The sequence below is a fragment of the Macrobrachium nipponense genome, chromosome 16 (genome assembly GCF_015104395.2).
Source record: "Macrobrachium nipponense isolate FS-2020 chromosome 16, ASM1510439v2, whole genome shotgun sequence".
NCBI classification, from domain to species: domain Eukaryota; kingdom Metazoa; phylum Arthropoda; class Malacostraca; order Decapoda; family Palaemonidae; genus Macrobrachium; species Macrobrachium nipponense.
Window position 1 is genome coordinate 77,818,514 of NC_087209.1, and position 19,741 is coordinate 77,838,254.

Consider the following 19,741-nt stretch of genomic DNA (forward strand, 5'->3'; position numbering starts at 1 on the left):
TGCGGACAAATCCATTAGGGATGGATGTGATGAGTTAGCTTCGCTCATCGCCTTTGGCACCCTTAAGAAAAGGCAACTTTGGTGCTCCTTTGCTTCTAAAAGGGTTACGTCCCAACAGAAGTCTGCTCTCTTGTTTGCTCCTTTTGTGAAAGATAACCTCTTTCCAGACGATGTAGTGTTGTCAATTTTCGTCTGCGCTAGATAAGAAATCTACTTCGGATTTACTGGCACAGTCTACTAAGAGACCTAAAGCTCCTGTGGAGACTGTTCCTTCGGTTTCTCCTCTGGCCCAAGCGCCTTTTCGAGGGAGAAAACCCAAGCGCTTCTTTCGGCCGAAATCGAATTTGCGACCTCAGTTCTAAGGCCTCGGCCAAGGTTAACAAACCTTCCAAATGAAAGCTCGGTTCTTCATGCACCAGTGGAGGCCAGGCTGGCTCTGTTTTGGGAGGAATGGGAAAACAGAGGAGCAGAAGCCTGGGTAGTGCAAGTACTCAAGTTCGGCTATCGTATTCCTCTCGTTTCACCTCCCTCGCTCTCACCTGTGCCAATTCCATTCCAGGCATACTCTCCGGGCTCAGACAAATTTCTGGCGCTAGCCGCAGAAGTGGAAGCGCTTGTTCTCAAAGAAGCGATAGAACAGATAGAAGGGGATTTTCCTCCAGGCTTTTACAATCGCCTTTTTGTAGTTCCCAAGTCATCAGGGCTGGAGGCCGGTTTTGGATGTGAGCGCCCTGAACTTGCATGTCCAGAAAACAAAATTTCATATGGAGACCACTCGGTCGGTTCTGGAGTCCATCAGACAGGGGGATTGGATGGTCTCTCTGGACATGCAAGACGCTTATTTTTCACATTCCGATACATCGCGAATCTCGAAGTACCTGAGGTTCATGTTCGAAGGCAAGGTGTTTCAGTTTCGGGCGCTTTGCTTCGGACTAGCGACCGCTCCTCAAGTTTTCACCAGGGTTCTATCCCCGATAGGAAGCTGGCTACACATATTCAGGAGTAAAAATCTCCCTCTATCTGGACGATTGGCTTCTCCGGTCGGAATCAGAGAGTCGGTGCATGAAGGACCTTGGAACAACTCTGGATCTTGCCAGAAAGTTAGAATTCTGGTCAACAAACAGAAGTCCCAGTTGGTTCCATTTCAGAGCATCCTTTATTTGGGGATGATTCTGAATGCTCAAGTTTTTCGGGCTTTTCTGTCCCCGAAGAGGGTTCAAGGCTGTCTGGAGACAGTTCAGGAGTTCTTGGACAAAAAGGTAAGTTCTGCCAATCAGTGGATGAGGCTCCTGGGCAAATTGACGTCAGTGGAGAAATTTGTGACGTTGGGAAGACTGCACATGAGACCTCTGCAGTTTTTTCCTGAGAGCCTCTTGGTGCAGGAAGGACACAACCAGACTCGATTACCTTTCCTGTCACAGATCAAATAAAAGAGGACCTAAGGTGGTGGCTCTCTCGAGCAAGGTTGGAAGAAGGGTTAGATTTACGACCCATCCTCCCGAACCTACAGTTCTTTTCCGACGCATCGGACACAGGTTGGGGAGCCCTACTGGGAAATCAACGGACTTCAGGAGCTTGGTCGGAGAAGGATAAGAAGTTTCCACATAAATGTAAAGGACTGTTAGCAATTTTCTTAGGCTCAGACGTTTCGGAGCTTAGTAGAAAGGCCGAGTAGTGGCAGTGCATTCCGACAACTCCACGGCTCTCTCGTACGTGCGGAAACAGGGGGGACTCAGTCTTTCTCTCTGTACGAAGTAGCCAAGGATCTCCTCCTGTGGTCAAAACGCAAGCGAAGGTTCAGCTAGTCCCGAGATTTGTTCCGGGAAAGATGAACGTCCTGGCGGACGAGTTAAGTCGTCAACAGCAAGTGTTACCTCTGGAGTGGACTTTGGACAACAAGATTTGTCAGAAACTTTGGCGCCGTTGGGGACGACCGTCAATAGACCTGTTCGCGACATCGAGGAACACCCGTCTTCCTCTCTTTTGTTCTCCAGTCCCCAGATCCTCTAGCTTGGTCGGTGGACGCAATGCTGTTGGATTGGTCGGGTCTGGAAGCTTATGCATTCCCTCCGTTCGGTCTAATAAGAGAGGTGCTGAACAAGTTCATGTCGCACAGCAATGTAACGCTAACGTTAATCGCTCCCTTTTGGCCCAGGAAAGAGTGGTTTTTCCCGGACCTTCTCCAGTTGTTAGTAGACTTCCCCAGACTTCTTCCTCCAGAGAAGTGGCTTCTCAAACAACCTCACTTCAAGAGGTTCCACCAAAACTTGTCCGCTCTAGCTCTGACAGGGTTCAGACTGTCCGGAATCTTGTCAAGAGAAAGGATTTTCAAGAAGAGCTGCAGAAGCTATCGCTCGTTGTAGGAGAGAGTCTTCTAACAAACTCTATCAAGGGAAGTGGAGAAATCTTCAGAGAGTGGTGTAGAAGTGCTAAAGTCTCTACTTCTGCGACCTCTTTAACAGAAATAGCAGATTTTCTTCTATTTCTTAGGAACTCTAAGAAACTGGCTCCTCGACGATCAGAGGATATAGAGCCATGCTCTCTTCGTTTTTGACATCGAGGTTTGGATATTTCCTCCATTCAGATCTGTCGGACCTCATTAGGTCTTTCGAAACCACTAAGCTCCCGCAAGATACAGTTGGCTTGGAACTTAGATGTGGTGCTTAAGTTCCTCATGGGGCCACCGTTTGAGCCTTTGAAGTCGGCTTCACACAGGAACTTGACTAAGAAGGCACTCTTTCTTATTGCACTAGCTTCTGCTAAGCGTGTCAGCGAATTTGCACGCTGTAGACAAAAGAGTCGGTTTCCTCTAAGGCAATGCTGTATTTTCGGTATCTTTGACCTTTCTAGCCAAAAATGAGAATCCTTCTAATCCTTGGCCGAGGAGTTTTGTGGTAAGGAACTTATCTGATTTGGTTGGACATGAGGAGGAAGAAAGGCTCTTATGTCCAGTCAGGGCTATTAAGCAGTATCTGTTTGCCACTAAGGGTATCAGAGGACAATCTTCTAAGCTCTGGACCTCGGTTCAAAATCCTCTCGTCCTCTTTCTAAGAATGCTATATCGTTCTTTATTAGAGAGCTTATCAGGGAAGCTCACTCGCAGTCCGAGAACGACAATCTTTCCGTTCTGAGAGTTAAAGCTCACGAGGTTAGAGCAGTGGCAACTTCTTTAGCATTCAGAAAGAATTTTATCTTTAGCTTCGATTCTTCAGAGGACGTTCTGGAGATCGAATTCGGTTTTTGCGAGTCATTATCTCAAAGAGATAGAAACGGTTTCGAGAAATTGTAAAACGTTAGGTCCGGTGGCGGTTTCTGGCATGGTGTTGGGAGAAACGGCACAGGGGTCGTCACCTCTATGCTAACTTTTCACCTTGAATAGGTTCGGTTCGAGTTCAAGGGAAGCTGGGGGTACTGAGTACCTGGGATACTCACCAGTCTGTTAGGTCAGATTTTTACAATGTTGGGTATATATGTTTTTAAATCTGGTGTTGGTGACAAATGTTTTGTATGATTGAATTTCTGGTCTTAGCCCAGGGCAAGGCAATCTTTGTTGTTACTATCCTCCGTCAGTCAGCCTTGACTCGCTTGAACTACGGAAGGATTCCACTCCTGTAGAGGCTAACTTTGGACAAATTCCAATTCCTCTACAATAGTAAGAAGAGCACCGACCAGAGGCAGTAACAGTCTGCTGTAGCTCTCTTCAAGGTAAGGTACAACAGACACCTTGAGTGTTTACTGGTATTGCAATAAATGTAACCATTTAAAAATACTAGTGGTCCACTGAATCCCACCTTCCCATAAATGTGTAATCAGCTCTATAATTGTTCGGTAAGACACTACAATAAAAATGAAATTTTCATTATTAAAATGAAGTTTTATTGTATACTTACCGAACAATTATGATTATACCCACCCTCCTCCCCTTAGGTGGACGGACGGGCAGAAAGAATTGGATTCACCTGGGCAGTTGTACCTGGTTCTCCCGCGAGTGGAGGGAGATGACGTCATCACCACCAGTGTTGGCGACGCCGACGCGCTAAATTTGAATTTAGTATCCTGCCGCTCGTGGAAATCACGGCTCTATAATTGTTCGGTAAGTATACAATAAAACTTCATTTTAATAATGAAAATTTCATTTCTACGCCAGTGATTTTTGTTTTGTTAAAACAGATTGTAGGTACAAGCCAATACAAGCATGAGAGTTAAAGAACAAAGATTTATAATCAGTTTTGAGACAGCTCTCACACCCGGAAATAAGATGATTTTCCAAATTTTGGATTAATTATCCTAATGGGAAGTATTTTTTATTTGTACTTAACATGTATACTAGGTAGTGCTCTTTAGCACTATTCCATAATTTCCATATTCATGTTTCTTATAATCTTGACTCTTGAAGTGTATAATCTATCATTTTCCTTTTGGGTAAAACACCACTTTTGTCATAATGATAGATAGGGCTCTAAGTTGTTTGTCTTGTCAGCCATCTCATAAAAAACTTGAAAAAGCAATGCATGTCAACAGTGACAATATGCACAGAATGAACATAACATAACCCAAGCTTAAATATATGGCTGTATTTTTAAGTTTTCATATATTATTTCACTTGTAGTGCTAAGGGTAAGTCACGTTGTTGTGCCATTATACCTACTTTGATATTTTCTGCTTACCCTGAGAGATTGTAATAGAACTTGTATGTGTTAGATTCTTGTATATTTTGGTATTATCATCCATTTAAATTTTTTATTCTTGTAATGTAGAGTTCACAGTTTAAAAAGAACTATAGGATAATTCAGTTTTCCTCAGATACCTGTAAAGTATCCCGTTCATTCTATGTACATTTTTGCATCCTATTTTATATGTGACCTAAATGGGTTTCTACATATGTATGTTTTATGAAATAGTGAAATCATGAAATATGAAAATCTATAATCTGAAACTAATTATTTCAGGTAGACATACTGTTGAAAGTGTTTTACTGTGTAGAGTTTAGTAATTTAATGCAGACATATTTCATATATTATGATACTGTGAAATTTATTAAGTTATTTTGATCACAATATTTTGTAAAATGTTTTGACATTTTTCTTAAAAAAGCTTCAACATCTTTTTGTGCAACACTTAATATTTGTTTGTTACATATTGGTTTTCTATTTGACAGAGGCTTTTGTCACCATTCATGACATCCTCAGTTCGTAATATAACTGAAGGGAAGACAGCAACTTTTGAAACTCGTCCTTATAAACTTCATAAGCTTGATGAAGCACCCAGTGCCAGTTCTTCATGCACCCGTGAAGAAGCTCTGCTTTATTACAAACAAATGCAGATGATTAGACGACTTGAGTCAGCTTCTGGAAATCTTTATAAGGAAAAGGTATGTGGGTTATGTCAGCTGTTCATATTACGTACTTTCTTGAGATGGTTATGTATTCAGTGTTCAGACATGTATGCTGTGTAGAGTATATGAATTAAGTGTTATTATCAACCCATTAATCTTGTATGGACTTTTCTATGTAAAGTGGACCAAGACACTCCAACTTATTAAAGATCGAAAGAAGCCCCCTTTATGCACGTGCCAGGTAACGCCACTGGTTCGCAAAACTGTTTTTATAATTCCTCTGTCTGTGCATCTTGGTAGCTGTTTGGCTTCTTTGGATCAGAGCAGCAAGGCCAAGATGGCAATGGAGAAGCCACTCTTGACACTCCAGTTTCTTTCCAAGACCTCCATTGCCTGTTTGAGCATCTCTTATTCTTCTTCTGGCCTAAAAGAAAATCTAGGGTTAGAAGGGAGGAGGACAGAGGCTCGTAGTCCTCCTAACCCACTGCCGTAAGTTGGGTGATACTTATCATGCCATTTGGTAACATGGCAACAACAGCAAATGAAGCCATGGGTAGTGTGCATCCTTTGAGATGATTACAGGTTACCTTTCTATTATTGACACCCTTCTCTTTCTCTCCAGATTTTCTCTTTTTCAGCCTTTACTTGAGAATATTTGAGATCTCTCTCTCTTTCGTAATTTAGTATGTTAAAAATAAATGCTAAAAGTTGATAATGACTTATCTCTCATTGTCTTTAGTTGCTTGCTCTTCCTTTTGGAGAAGTTTACTTGCAGCTGGAGACCCGTTCAAGATCTCTCTTCGCAGAATAAATTTGTTTGTATGACCCCATTCAGGATGGAAACCTTACATTTATTTTTGGGTTCTATCAGAGAGGCCGACATCATGGTTTTGTTAAATCTGAAGGATGCATATTTGGATATACTCATCCTTCAGGACTTTGAAGTAGTCCTATACCCCACATTGTCTGCAGTAGGACAGTCTTTCAATTGAAGGCCTGTGCTTTGGACTACCATCTGCCCCACAGGTATTCTTGTCAGTGTTCATCCTGGTTTCATCTTTAGTCTGTTTGGTTTTATTCTGCAACAATATCTTGGTGACTGACTGATCCTGTAGCCTAGCTAGGAGCAGTCATTTAGGGATAAGGACTGACGGCTGGTCTTGAGATAGTGATAAAGTGATAAATTTGAAAAAGTATGACCATTGGCCTTAACAACAGAGTAAATTTGAAAAAGTATGACCATCGGCCTTAACAACAGAGTACCCAGCCATTTTGACTGACATATTATCGACAGATTATCTTACCTATGTACTCTTGGATCAACATGTCCAGGAAGGTGTCAGTGTAGTTGTTTGGGATAGTGATGCTTGAAGTGGATGTGGTTACCTGCTTCTGATCTTATGACACTCCTAATTCCACTGAGCCAGGAGGTGAAGGAAGATCTTAGTGGATGGGCAGCAGGAATTTAGGGGAGTTCCATCCAACTCCCCACCTATGGAGATGCTCCTGCTCTCAGACTCATTGAAGGAAGGATTGGAAGCATACTTGAATATATGATTCTTGAAAGAGACATTACAGTATTTTTTAACCCCTTCAGCACTGGGACGTACACATGTACGTCTTTTACGTACGTAATAAAAGACCGGGGACGTACGCGTGTCGTCTTTTCATCCCTCCTCGAAAAGCAAAGCGTGTCTTTAGCTTGGATGGTTTCCAGACACAGTATTGTGTACGAGAGAGGTGCTGAAGCTCCCACAATTCATTCTAACCAATGTGCGTCCGATGGACGTCGTGACGTCATTTTCAATATGGGATAGATTAGGAGGGGTACTGGCCAACATATACCAGTGCGCCTCAGGCTATTATCTGAGAAGGATGATTACGATTTGTCCGTAAAACCATGTATTTGAATGATCCAAATCTTTTTCCCCTTTTGATTGCAGTTATTTTATGTTTTTTTTTTTTTTTTTTTTTTTTCAGTATCATGTCAGATGATAGTGGTTTCAGAGTCAGGGTCTGAGTACCTGCCAAATCTATCAGATGATGATTATAGTGATAATTTTTTAGAGGTTGACAGTGACAACGAGTGTTTGGAAGACATTGAACCTCTTGTCGATGAAGGCTGGCAGTTCATAACTGATCCATCTTGTGACTTGCGCCCAGACCCACCCCCCCCAGATTCACGGAGGGTGGCAATGGGATCCTGCTTATACACCAGATTTCATCTGCTTACGTGATGCATTCTTTTTTGTGGTGATGTAATTGACAAATTGTGTGAATGGATGAATGCTCGGGCAGAGTAGTACTTTCATTCAACAGGAAAGCGTAAGGTGAAAGGACTTCTATGGAGGCCTGTTACTTGTGATGAGATGTGTTTTTTATAGCTTGCAGATGATAATGGGGGTGAATAAACTGCCCCATATGTATATACGTATTGGTCACGAGATGCTGTTGTTTTTTTATCATTATTATTATTATTATTACTATTATTACTGTTTTATTATTACCAGCTGCCTAAACATTCATTGATGTGTATGCTGTTTCTGTATGAAACCTAGGAATAACTGTTTCAGTAAGAAAACTAGTACTGCTATTACCACTACTACTATTTTACTACTACTTTACTACTTTTTCTGCTACTTTATTTCTATTACTTTACTGCTATTTCTACTACTTTTATAACAGTTCCTACTTCTGCAATTACTTTTTCTACTAAATATTTCCTATTTTTTCCGATATTCTTACTATATTTTTTGTAATTTTTTTGACAATGGGTAAAAAATATTCATTGATATCCATACACACAATGTTTTCACAATAAGAATTATGGAAGGAAAAATATTGAATAACATAAAATTTTAGTGGGAGCAAGTAATGATTGATACTCGCGGTCGACAGGGGGTCTCATGCGGTATGCAAGCATTAGCAGCAATGTAGCAGGCCAGTGGCGAAGGGGTTAATGGTAGTTATTGATTCTTGCTTGTATAGCTTTTCTGGTACCACTAGCATTCAAGGATCATTTGATGGGTCATTTGGTAGTGCTGATGAGAAAGCAAGCAAGGTTAGTTGATAAAGGCGATTCTCCACACAGTTGAGCTGTTAGCCAGACACCCCTGCGGTTGGAATGTTGTGGCAGACAAGTTCAGTCACCAGGGGAAGGTTGTATGGTCATGGTGATCCCAGAAAATGCATTTGGCTTGAGTTTTGAGGAACTCTGGTAATTATTTTGCTCACCATACATTTAACCCTTACTGGATGGGAAAATATATTGATATGTAGCTCCTCAGGCTGGGTAAACATTGAGGTTGACCAATTTACAAAAGAAACATCAATGGAAAGAGGAAGATATGCAAATGCACATGGTGAAAGAAAAGAAAATTGTTAAAAATTTCCCTACCTTCCACAAGAAGTTCAAAATGACCATGTACAACCCCTTGTGGGACCTCTTTTACAAGACATTCGTAAATTTTACCAACTTGTATATGTTTTTTTAATAAGTAATTTTGTTTTATTTTGTAAAATTATAATTTCAGTCCACACAATATCAAAACAGGTAATAGAATCACTAACAAATTACTAGCATATTTGTTGAAAAATATTTACATAAATTTACCGAGAACAAAGATTCAGTAACTATATTTAATTTTTACAAGTTTTTTGCAATATTTTCTTTGAGCTTTTTTTTTTTTTTGCAAAATTACATTTACAACTGACATACTATCATAAAAGACAAGAGCAAAATCCAACAGCAACCCCATACTATCTTAAAAGACAATAACAAAAATCAAAAGCAACCTCATACTGTTGTAAAAGACAAGAACAAAAACTAACAGCAACCCCTTGGTATATTTACGAGCAAATTTACAAAAAGACGTCATGTGAGAGAGAGACAACACATTCCATCTTGATGTCATAAGCAGAACTGAAGCCTTGAGATGCACAGATTCATGATTATAGCCTGTGTTAAAAGTTACCATTAGTGAATTTATGGGCTATAAAAGTATTGGCACCTCTTTCCCGCCCAATTCTTTTCAAATTGATGGTGTGTAATATTGTTTATCTACAGGATCAATCCGTCCATTAAGGGCTAAACAGTGAACACCTAGCATTTTGCTCTCCTGTTCTGGACCCATTTGGTGCACTGTAGGATACCCATTTGGTGCACAGTAGGGTACTTTTCAATACCCATGGGTCAACCTTGATGTGTGGGCCAAGTGGTATCCGAGTATGTTGGCCTTTTTGTTGAGGTGAGATAGTTGTCTCCATGACCCATGTTACTTCCACAGCCCCAGATGCTTTGGTACTATCAGCGTGTGGAGCCGTTTACATTTTATCTTTAGAGACTCCAGCAACTCCTGCAAGAGAAAGGTTTTTCTTGCATGGCTGCTCATGAGTTATCCAGTACATGCTGTCTGTTGAGTCCACAGCAGATATCTGTTGAGTGGAGTAGGCCATCTTCTGTCTTTTTGTCATGAGAGGGATATCTTTACAGTTGGAGGCACTTGGCAGCAGATCACTGACTGTCTCTACAAAGACATGCTCCTCTCCTTATGAGGAGCTTTTAGTTACATAGGACTATGCACTTTTAGACTTAAGTTTTGACAAATGTTCATTAATATCAGCAGGCACAAGATGTAAGGTGTCCAAGAGCACCATCTGTCTGATTTCAGGTCATCAAAAGTGTATGAGTCATGTGGTGAGGGTGACTGGTCCATACTCTTAGCAAAGGTCCTTTAGCGGCACTGCTTCACCTTAGGTATTCAAGGAGAACATGCTGATTTTTCATGTACTGAAGGCAGATGTCTGCTGCTGCACACAACCTTCACTTCTACCTCCTTAGGGCCTGTGGTTGCTGTTCAACAGTTGTAGCTGTTGAAGTGACATTGGCCTAAGGTTCGTAGTTGAAATAAAGATGAGTTTATTGAAGAATGGTGTCTCACTCTCTTTCTCTCAGGAGCCCATGGCTGTGTGCTTGTTTGGCTAGATATAAGAGCAGAGCTTACTGTCTCTTGACTGTCTTTAGTAAGTGGTAAGTGGGACTCCCTCCATCTCCATTTAAACAGGTGGAGTGGGGTTTGTGTTAGAGCATTATCATCTTTGGTCCTAATTGTTATATTGCTACATTTCCTAAACCTGGATTTGTCCAGGTATCATAGAACAAAACTACAAGAAAAGCAAAGCCTAGTGTAGGATTCTGTGAGCCTTGACATCATACATGCTTGGTTATGAAGATGGTTAAAGGAGTCAGCCCTTCTCCTGCTCTAGTGTGTGAATGAGAAGCTAGTATTCCTGGGTGGGACTAAAACAGTGATGTTCTGTGGGCAAACCCACCTGAGGAGTTTTCATTTAAAAGTCAAAGGTTTGCATCTCTGTAGTAACAAATCTCAGTTTGAGGATAATTTGCATTTTTCATAGATACAAACCTAAAGGCTTACCTTAATACCACCTCTAACCAACCCCACCTTTGTCCCTGTTGCCAATGAAAAAAAATATTAACAGTTGAGTGAGGGGCCAATACCCTGACTCTTGCTTGCTGCTAGTTAACTGCTTTGTTACTAGGCCTCAACAATCTGACCAACTTTCTGTGAAGGTATATCCATATTATAGACTTCACTGTATGTATATCCTTGACAAATGCAAATTATCCTAAAATCAGTATATTTGTAGGATTTGTGAGTTTTTAAATAGGTTATTTTTGATTCTCTAGAGAATCTGTTAAATTTTCTTTTATTATAGTTCAATCTAATTATTATTTTCTGAGTATTATATTTATATTGTTCATTAAAAAAAATGCAGATCATGAATTGAAAATTCATATCTTTTTTTATTGTTTCAGGCCATTCGTGGATTTTGTCACCTGTACAGTGGTCAAGAAGCTATTTGTGTTGGAATTAAAGCTGCTCTTAGACCAGTAGATTCGGTAATCACAGCATACCGAGACCATGGTTGGGCCTATGTCATGGGTTGCTCAGTTTTAAGTAAGTTTTCTAATACTGGTCTTTAAAAAATGATTCCTTGTTATTTTGTGTTATATGACATGATTCTTTTTATGGTTATTAAATGACCTGATTCTTTTTATGGTTCCATATTCAGACCATTTTATGGATGTGGTTGGCTGCAAATATTCATAGACCTTAACATTTAATAATAAATCTTTTCTTGACAATTAACTTCCAAGTACTATACAGAGAATTTTTGGAAATTTTGCATATCCAGAACTAAAAGTTACGAGCCTCCTTTAATTGAGAGCGTCCTTATTTCAAGTAATACCCAGAACTTACGTAAAGATACAAAATAGTTTTTGATGTTGAGGGTTGTTCATTAGTGAGTGAGGCTGCCCTACAGCATAGGTCCAGCACTTCTTCTCTGGCTCTTCACACTTCTTTTCACTTGGTGTCCATTGAGTGCACATTACTTTTTGCTTGGCATCCTCTTAGAGTTGGTCTATTTTAGGTGCTAGTTAGGATGCTGAATTTCAGCAACTGTATTTTTGTTTAATTTTTTTATCTACATATGTATTTGGTATCCTTATTTTATTGTCATTAGGTCAGTTTTGATATGGGATTGGTATCACTGTGGAAATTTGTGGATGTTTTTAGGTTGCAGCTGTTCTGAGTTGATGATGATGTCATTATTATAGATTATTTTAATGAGACCACTGTATCACATTCTGGACCCGCAGTTCTCATCTAGAGGATTTTTTATTTAAATTGGAGATGAAGACTGGAGTAAGATAGGAGCTAGTAACTTTTTGGAAGGGATCAAAAGTAAAAAGCAGAAAGTCATACAGTTGGGGGATGAAGGTATACTGTAAATAGCATACAGTGCAGTCTACTTGTACCACACAAGTTTAACTGTAAACAGTTTCCGATTATGGGTGACATTTTTAAAACTAAACCCGATGTGTGATATGCTTTTTATTCTTTTGGTATATCTTTTTTTGGAATAGTAATGTAGGTTTAGCTGGTGTAGGTCTCTGAGGCTGTTCGGAAGACCTCTGTAATGTCTGCTGAGTCTTCATTTTAAGAAAAGAGGAAGATATTGGTAGCTGCTATAAAGATAATTGAAGTGTTCTATATGCCCATACAAGTGAATCCATGCACCCTGAACATCCTCTGGAGTATACTACCATGTGTTTGTGTTTAGTTCTAAACAGGAGATCTGTTTAGCCACCTTATATCCATGATTATTTCAGTCTTTGAAGATGGGTGTGTAAGTGTTCTTGCAGCTGGAGCCTCTGGGATTCTTTACCCATCAGCATCAAGACTACAAGTCTCCTTGCTTTTTGCCATATTAATAATGATCTTATTACTGCTTAGGTGCATAATTTTTTTTCTGAAACCTCCTTTGTAGTCTTGGTGTCAAGGAAAGTTGACAAAGTATCTGGTCTAGTATCTAGACTATTAGTATTAGACTATACCAGTACAAGAAAAGAATCTGTTTTAAATGCTATTAACTGATGACTCACAACTAAAATTCATGGTAGATGAGGCAGCAAGATCCAAATTTGCACACGTCATTATCCATTTATCATTATATACTCCATAGACCAAAATTGGTCTCACATAAGTTTGATAACTGGACTGACAGTTAAAAATAGAGGTGTGCTTTACAAAGAAACAATCATTTAGGTATCCATTACAATATATGTTCTTGAAGAAGGTGATTGAATACAGTATTGTTAAACAAAGTATGTTTGTGGAATTGAGAAATAAGAGGGGACAGATTATATAAGTGCTTTTTTAATTTGTTGAAGATACAGGAATTGCTTGAATATATTTGTTTGGTTACATGTAACTGAGATCCAAATACAAGAGGATTAGGATATCATTTTTTAAGGTTTTTAAGAATAATTTTTAATGGTTGTAGAGAGTTTTCTGGGTATCTCATTTCTTATCAGTTGAAACTCAAAAAAAGCCCAATAATATATATTTTTATGGTATCAATATGAGAACCCTATGATGCATTGAAGCATCCCACATTTAAATTCATATCTCTTTTTCAAAATTGATATTTTTTTATATACAGGTATACTAGCTGAACTGACTGGTAGGACACAAGGTATGGTCCGTGGCAAGGGAGGCTCTATGCATATGTATACCAAAAACTTCTATGGAGGGAATGGTATTGTTGGAGCTCAAGTTCCTGTTGGTGCAGGTGTGGCTCTAGCAAATAAGTATCTGGAGAATGGGGGCATTTGTGTTGCTCTCTATGGTGATGGTGCTGCTAATCAGGTACATATATATGTATTACCTTACCACACAAAGTTTAGATATATTTTAATTTTTTTAAAATCTTGAATCTCCTCCAATATAGAAGGTATCACAGTGACTTCTAATTACAGTATTTGTATTGGAGAATCATTATTACACTTCTCTGTGTATTTTAAATGCTGAAAACCATTAGTATTAAGTATATGAAACCCTTGTCAATTTCAAATATATTGCATTGGCATCTTATGCCATGGCCATTTTGCATGACTTTTATCCTTGCACCACTGGTAGTTATCATGAATTTAGTTTCCATAATGTTTCGTTGCAGAACTTGTGTTTGTGCATGATACTGATTACCCTGATTGTTCGATAGCATATGGAGGTTCTCCTTGTTAAAGTAGGACATGTTTGCATTTGAGTAGTTGATGGTAGATTGGACAGATTCTTGTAAGCATGTTGACGGAGAGTGGAGGCCCTCATGAATGCACCGTCTCCATAATCTTTTAAATGTCATCCACCAATGGGTTCTCATCCTGCCAAGAATCCACTTCTGCCAGTTCATAAGCAAGATTGACCCTCTGCAAAACTTGTTCAAGGTGTCCTACTCCTGAGGCGAGAGTGGCAACTCTCAGTGAAATGGTGACTGGAAGCCTTGTGCAATCACTTCCGACTCTACCAAGAGTTCACTGGGCAATATATCACAGTCCTGTATCCTGTAAAATTCAATTAACTTGTTGTCTGGTAAGGAGAGCAAATGAATGGAACCCATGGGTTGTTTGTAGCCCCCCCCCCATAGTATCCTGGCCATCCTTCCTCCACATGATGTCCTTCAGGATTATTGAGAGCAGTTTCACTAAGGGCAGGTTGAAGCCCTTTACCTGTTGAAGGTCAAAAATACCGCAGGCCCAAATCAGAACTATGTACATTGTTGGTAGCATAAAGTCCTGAGAGTAGTCAAATCTTGTCTGCTTGCTCAGTGGAAGTCATCAGTACCTAATGCTTACTTGTGGTAGAGGGGTAGAGGCTTTAAGGCTTAAACTGTGGGGGCGGTGACATACTTTCCCCAAAGGTAAAATGTAAAGGATTCATATTGTGTGAATATTCCTGTCTCTACCTTTCAGCCATGTCCACTCTTGGATATCAAGGTGAATACAAGATGGCAGGGAGATGAGGATGTTTTGTTTGAGGACTTTTGGGATGGAGAGTCAATGGAAGAGCATGAAATTGTCTTGGTTACCTGCAGATCTGCTAGCTCTTAGGCTTGCTCTGCTAGCTCTTTGGCTTGCTCTGCTAGTGCATAACTTGTGGTAGTCCAAGTCTTCATTCTCTCTAAACAGCGTACACTTGAGGAGTCATGACCATCATTGGGCCTGAACTGCTGAGTCTGCTGCATAAATTCAGCAGCTTTGGTTAGGTGGCAGTGTCATGGTGTGGCTGTGTAGCATAAGGAACGTGGTACAGCGGCTTAATGACTCTGAGGAGAAGGCTAAGGAGGGAGCAGCTAGGTTGGTGGTTCATATGTTCAAGATCTCTGGGATAAGGCCTAAGGTGAGCAGCAGGGAAAGGGAGTGACTACCTCTTTTTGTTTAGGAGGCAAGGTAAATGCTGGAGGCTTGATCATTGGTGGGACTGAGACCGATGATTCCATATTTGCCTTCTTCTTCACCAGTGGCAACAACGGCATAGCATATGTAGTTGGGATATTTGATGATAATCGTTCTTTGGGACAGGAAAGGTAGCTTGGGACAACAGTGACCTATTGCTGGCTGAAGATTCCAAAGACACGTTGGTGGGAAAATTGGGGGCACAATGCTTTGTCTTTTGCACAAAAGTGAACCTCTAAAGACATGGTGGGAATCTTGGGGGCACATCACTTTGTCTTCAGCACTGCAGCAAATAATAACTTTTTATGACAAATGCAAGATATGAGGAGCTATGTCTGGGGAGAAATAAAAGAAATACATGCCTTACTTTTGTCCAAACCCCTAATCCACCACTTCACTGCTCCATTCTAGCCTAGAAAAGGAATAAGGCACAGATATCCAGGGACAGAGTTAGCCAATGATAATATAAAATGAAGAGAGAACTATTGGCGAAGGAAACTACTCCAGGAAAAGAACAAGGGTTGGGTACTTGCTCAAAAAAGTCTGTAAAGGAAGATACTTGGAAGTTGTTTTGCCCCAACACACACATCAGTAAGGGTGATATATACCAAGGATAAGTGTAATGTGTGAAAAATGTGTAAAGCTTAGTATAAGAGCAAGATGGCAAATAGATGATTTTGGGAAACACTAATGAGATGTTGCTGCATAGTTTGCTCAACTGAATATGTGCAGATATTGAGTGGCAATTTGTACAACCCCACCAGATGGAGTGGATGTGCTCTTTTCAAGATAATGGTTTGACAGGGAGGTCTACTTGTAATATAAGGCATCTTATAATTAATGGATTGTCATGAACAACCACGCATGATAAAAATAATGTAGGATTATAACTGGGTCAAAAGATGTTGACTTCCTTATCAGTCCCAGTGAATGCAAACAGAGCAAGTTCTGTGAATAAGGATGCAACAGTTCTTCTGGAGACTAATAGGAGGATCAGAGACAAAAATAGATTAAAAGTAAGTTTCTTCCTTGGTTGACTTAATGCTTTAATCGTGTCGCTACTAATGAGAATGAGTGTGATTTCAATATCGAAATTTGGGCATTGATTAATTTTTGGGGAGAAAGTTTAGAAAACAGCTAGATTACTCTTAGAAAAAGAAAAAGTTTCCTATTATTAGTGAGAGCATAGAGTTACAATAGGTACACAAGACCTCTACTCACACAGTAGATATAGGGTTTGACAAGGAAAATGAAGATGATTTTGGAAATGTATGACTGTAAAATGTTAAGTTTCATGGCTGGAGTACATCAGGAAGAGTATATTATAAATGAGTGAAGAATTGGTTGTGAGATGTGGCATGAAGAGGTGGGAAAAAAGATAGATCATCAGATTTGTACATGCTGAGAATGGATGAAAAGCAACCAGTAAAGTATTAATTTTGGAAGGATAAAAATCTTGAGGAAGGTCAAGAAGTGTTTGACAAACAGGATGGACAAAGATCTGAACCTGACAGAAATTCAGGCAGCAAGAGCATAGATCAGGAGAATGGAGAGAGCTCATTTTATGTATATAATCCCTTCAAGGGAAAAGTTGATGTAAAAATTGAGGATGAGGATGCTGTGTTCTATTTTTTATAGCTATCTTATATTAGTTTTTGATTGTGTAAGCTTTGCCTTTTTTTTTTTTTTTTACTAATGTTTGTCTTTTTCAGGGACAAGTATTTGAAGCCTATAACATCGCTAAACTAATGAACCTCCCAAGTGTTTTCATATGTGAAAACAATGGTTATGGTATGGGAACAAGTATTGACCGTGCATCTGCATCTACATCTTATTATACTCGTGGAGATTATGTTCCAGGAATATGGGTTAGTATAATTTTATTATATGCACACTTGATATACTGTATTCACATGCAAGGTTTTAGAAGTTTGACTCTGTTGTCTATTTTTATAAATAACAGTTAGGATAGAACCTTATACGGCGGACCCTCTGTATTTGCGTTCTCTGCATTCACGGACTCATGCATTTATGGATTTCTCTATGGACCATCCCTCATTTGGGACCACCTTGACGTGGTGAGGGGGCTCTCGAACCTCAGGAATCTCTTCCCAGGTTCGAACCCAACCAAGAGTCCCATATGACATTATATATTTTCGAGTAAACTTATGTGGACCTTTCCATTTTTTGCCAAAATTTTGAAAGCAAATAAATGAGAAAACTATCATGGCTTAATGTGGAGTTAAATCCGAAGCTAATAGTGAGAACTGTGGTAGATCCATTCATCTACCCGACAATGTTCGGACCTGTTTTTCAGGCGGAACTATTCTGTGGAGCTGGACCACGATTCCAGGGGGGGCCTGGTTCTAGGAATAGAACTCTCGGCATTCTATCCAGTTTGCCCATAATGTGATTAGGATGGGGATAATTGTATTAACATAATACTCTTAGTCCTAGCAAGCGGGTTCTGCTTACACTTGGGCCATACTAATCATGTTATGCCATCCCCTTTTGGGGTAGGGTAGGGATGCGGACATTTGGGAGTCCTTTCTCTCACTTGTGCTTGTTTTGGCAGAAAATTTAACTTCGCGAAGGGCCAATGATATCTTTTCAAGAATTTTTGTGTGTGTGTGTGTGTGTGTGTGTGTGTGTGTGTGTGTGTGTGTGTCTGTGTGTGTGTGTGTGTGTGTGTAAAAACTCAAAATTTATGAACTGTGAAATAAATGATTTGAGTACCCCTGGGCCCCATGATGGAAAAACTACGCACAGTTGATGACCATTGGCACGTCACTCCTGAATTTCCTAGGTACTGCCACAAGTAGTGAAAGTACTATAAAAGATACAAAGGAACACCCTGTTCCAAGTAAAGCAGCAGAGCCAGAAAACCAAATAGAGTGCATAAATACAAAAGAAACAAACAAAAATAAATTGGTAAACTCCAATATCGTAACAATGGAACCATATATGATGAACAATAATTCTGAATTAGAGACAAATAATCCTCTCAGCAATACAGAAAAATATAAAAATCATAATAGACAAGCAACATACATAAAAACAAGGACCAAAAAGAAACAAAAATTACCGACTTAATCCCACATTGGTACATTTTGATGACCTCTTTGGACCAGATAACTTGGTCAAGATTTCTAGTCCTCAAAGCTGACAACAAAATCTCAGCAGCGATGCTAGAAAACAAATTACTTAACATATATCCAACACAAGACATGGAATGCAGACACATCAAGGACAATGAATGGCTTATCCAAGTAACCAATAAAAAGCAGTCCACTGCCTTTTTAAGTATAACAGAAATAAATAATATAAAGGTAATAATTACAAGCATGAAACATTGAATTATGTACAGGGTACAGTCATCCTACCCAATAGCGAGCAGGAGCTTCCTTCAAAACAACTATTGCTAGACTCCCTAAAATTGAGATATAACAATATCCACGATTTAGAAATATACTCTATTTCAAGTAGGAAAGATAAAAGTAAAAATATCAACATTGCCAAAATAAAATTTACAGGCCAAGACTTACCATTTAAAATAAAAATTCTTAGACAAAATAGAGAAGTTCGTCCCTTTTGTTCCTAAACCATTACAATGTACACAGTGCTCAAGGTATGGACACACATACAAAAGATGCCGTAATAAAGCTATATGTGCAGGTCTGTGCATCAGATGACCATACCACTAATTGGAACTGTAAACAATCAAAATGTATTAATTGTGGACTAGCCCATCACACAAAATCTAAGGAGTGTTCATTTTAACCAATATAACACAGAACTTCAGTTGTTAATAAATAGGACAGGAATGTCAGTCATGGAAGCCAGACTTGAGCTAAAAGTAAGAGGTGTTAATAATCCATCCAAACCCCCACCTTTTCAAATGTGACTAAAAATCAAGACATCAAACAGCACAATGACAAACAAGATAGTATAAACATGGACTGGAAACCTGGATTTCATACCAATAATACTGAAAACCCAAAATAAAAGTGATATTACAACAACCAATACCACCACCAACATAGATGATTCAGTTATCCATGGAAAAAGAACTTCCAATAGAAGAAGAATTAAATAATGATGATAATCGAACTGGCAAAAGAAAAGAATTCTAGAAAGAACCCCACCTAAGGGAAAAAAAGTAAATATTGAAAATTACAATCAATCCAGAGAGACTCCAACTACACCAGGAGAACATTTTAAAAAAGATATTAAACTAGCCTCATCACAAGTGGAAATACACAATTACTCTCAATCAAACAGCCCAACAACTCTGGAACAGTAAAGATCACTCTTTACAATTTCCATCAAAATATACTAATGAAAATCATACCATTAAACCAAACCAAAATATAACTATCACCCCCCACCAACCATCCACATGACCGAAATATCCATTAACAACAACAAAACAAATAACCCCGCAAACCAACAGTCCTTATCACTACAGAAAAGGAACAATAGAATTACAAAACCAGAAATTTCTAAAGCTAGACTAAAAACTTCTGAACCAATAATTAACATTACCAAACATGCTTCATCTTGTGGTTGTAATGAATGCTTTGTAAGTA

At 39.2% G+C, this 19,741-nt stretch overlaps 1 protein-coding gene across 4 annotated transcripts in view; it reads left to right on the forward strand.

The window, feature by feature from the left end:
* LOC135195838 (probable pyruvate dehydrogenase E1 component subunit alpha, mitochondrial) overlaps nucleotides 1–19,741 on the forward strand; it is a 71,180-nt gene that overhangs the window by 40,825 nt on the left and 10,614 nt on the right. For all 4 annotated transcript variants that reach the window (XM_064222353.1, XM_064222355.1, XM_064222352.1 and 1 more), the window contains 4 exons: nucleotides 5,159–5,371; nucleotides 11,172–11,313; nucleotides 13,364–13,569; nucleotides 16,865–17,020. In XM_064222353.1, coding sequence (XP_064078423.1) covers nucleotides 5,159–5,371; nucleotides 11,172–11,313; nucleotides 13,364–13,569; nucleotides 16,865–17,020 — 717 coding nt within the window. The remainder of the gene's footprint in view (nucleotides 1–5,158; nucleotides 5,372–11,171; nucleotides 11,314–13,363; nucleotides 13,570–16,864; nucleotides 17,021–19,741) is intronic.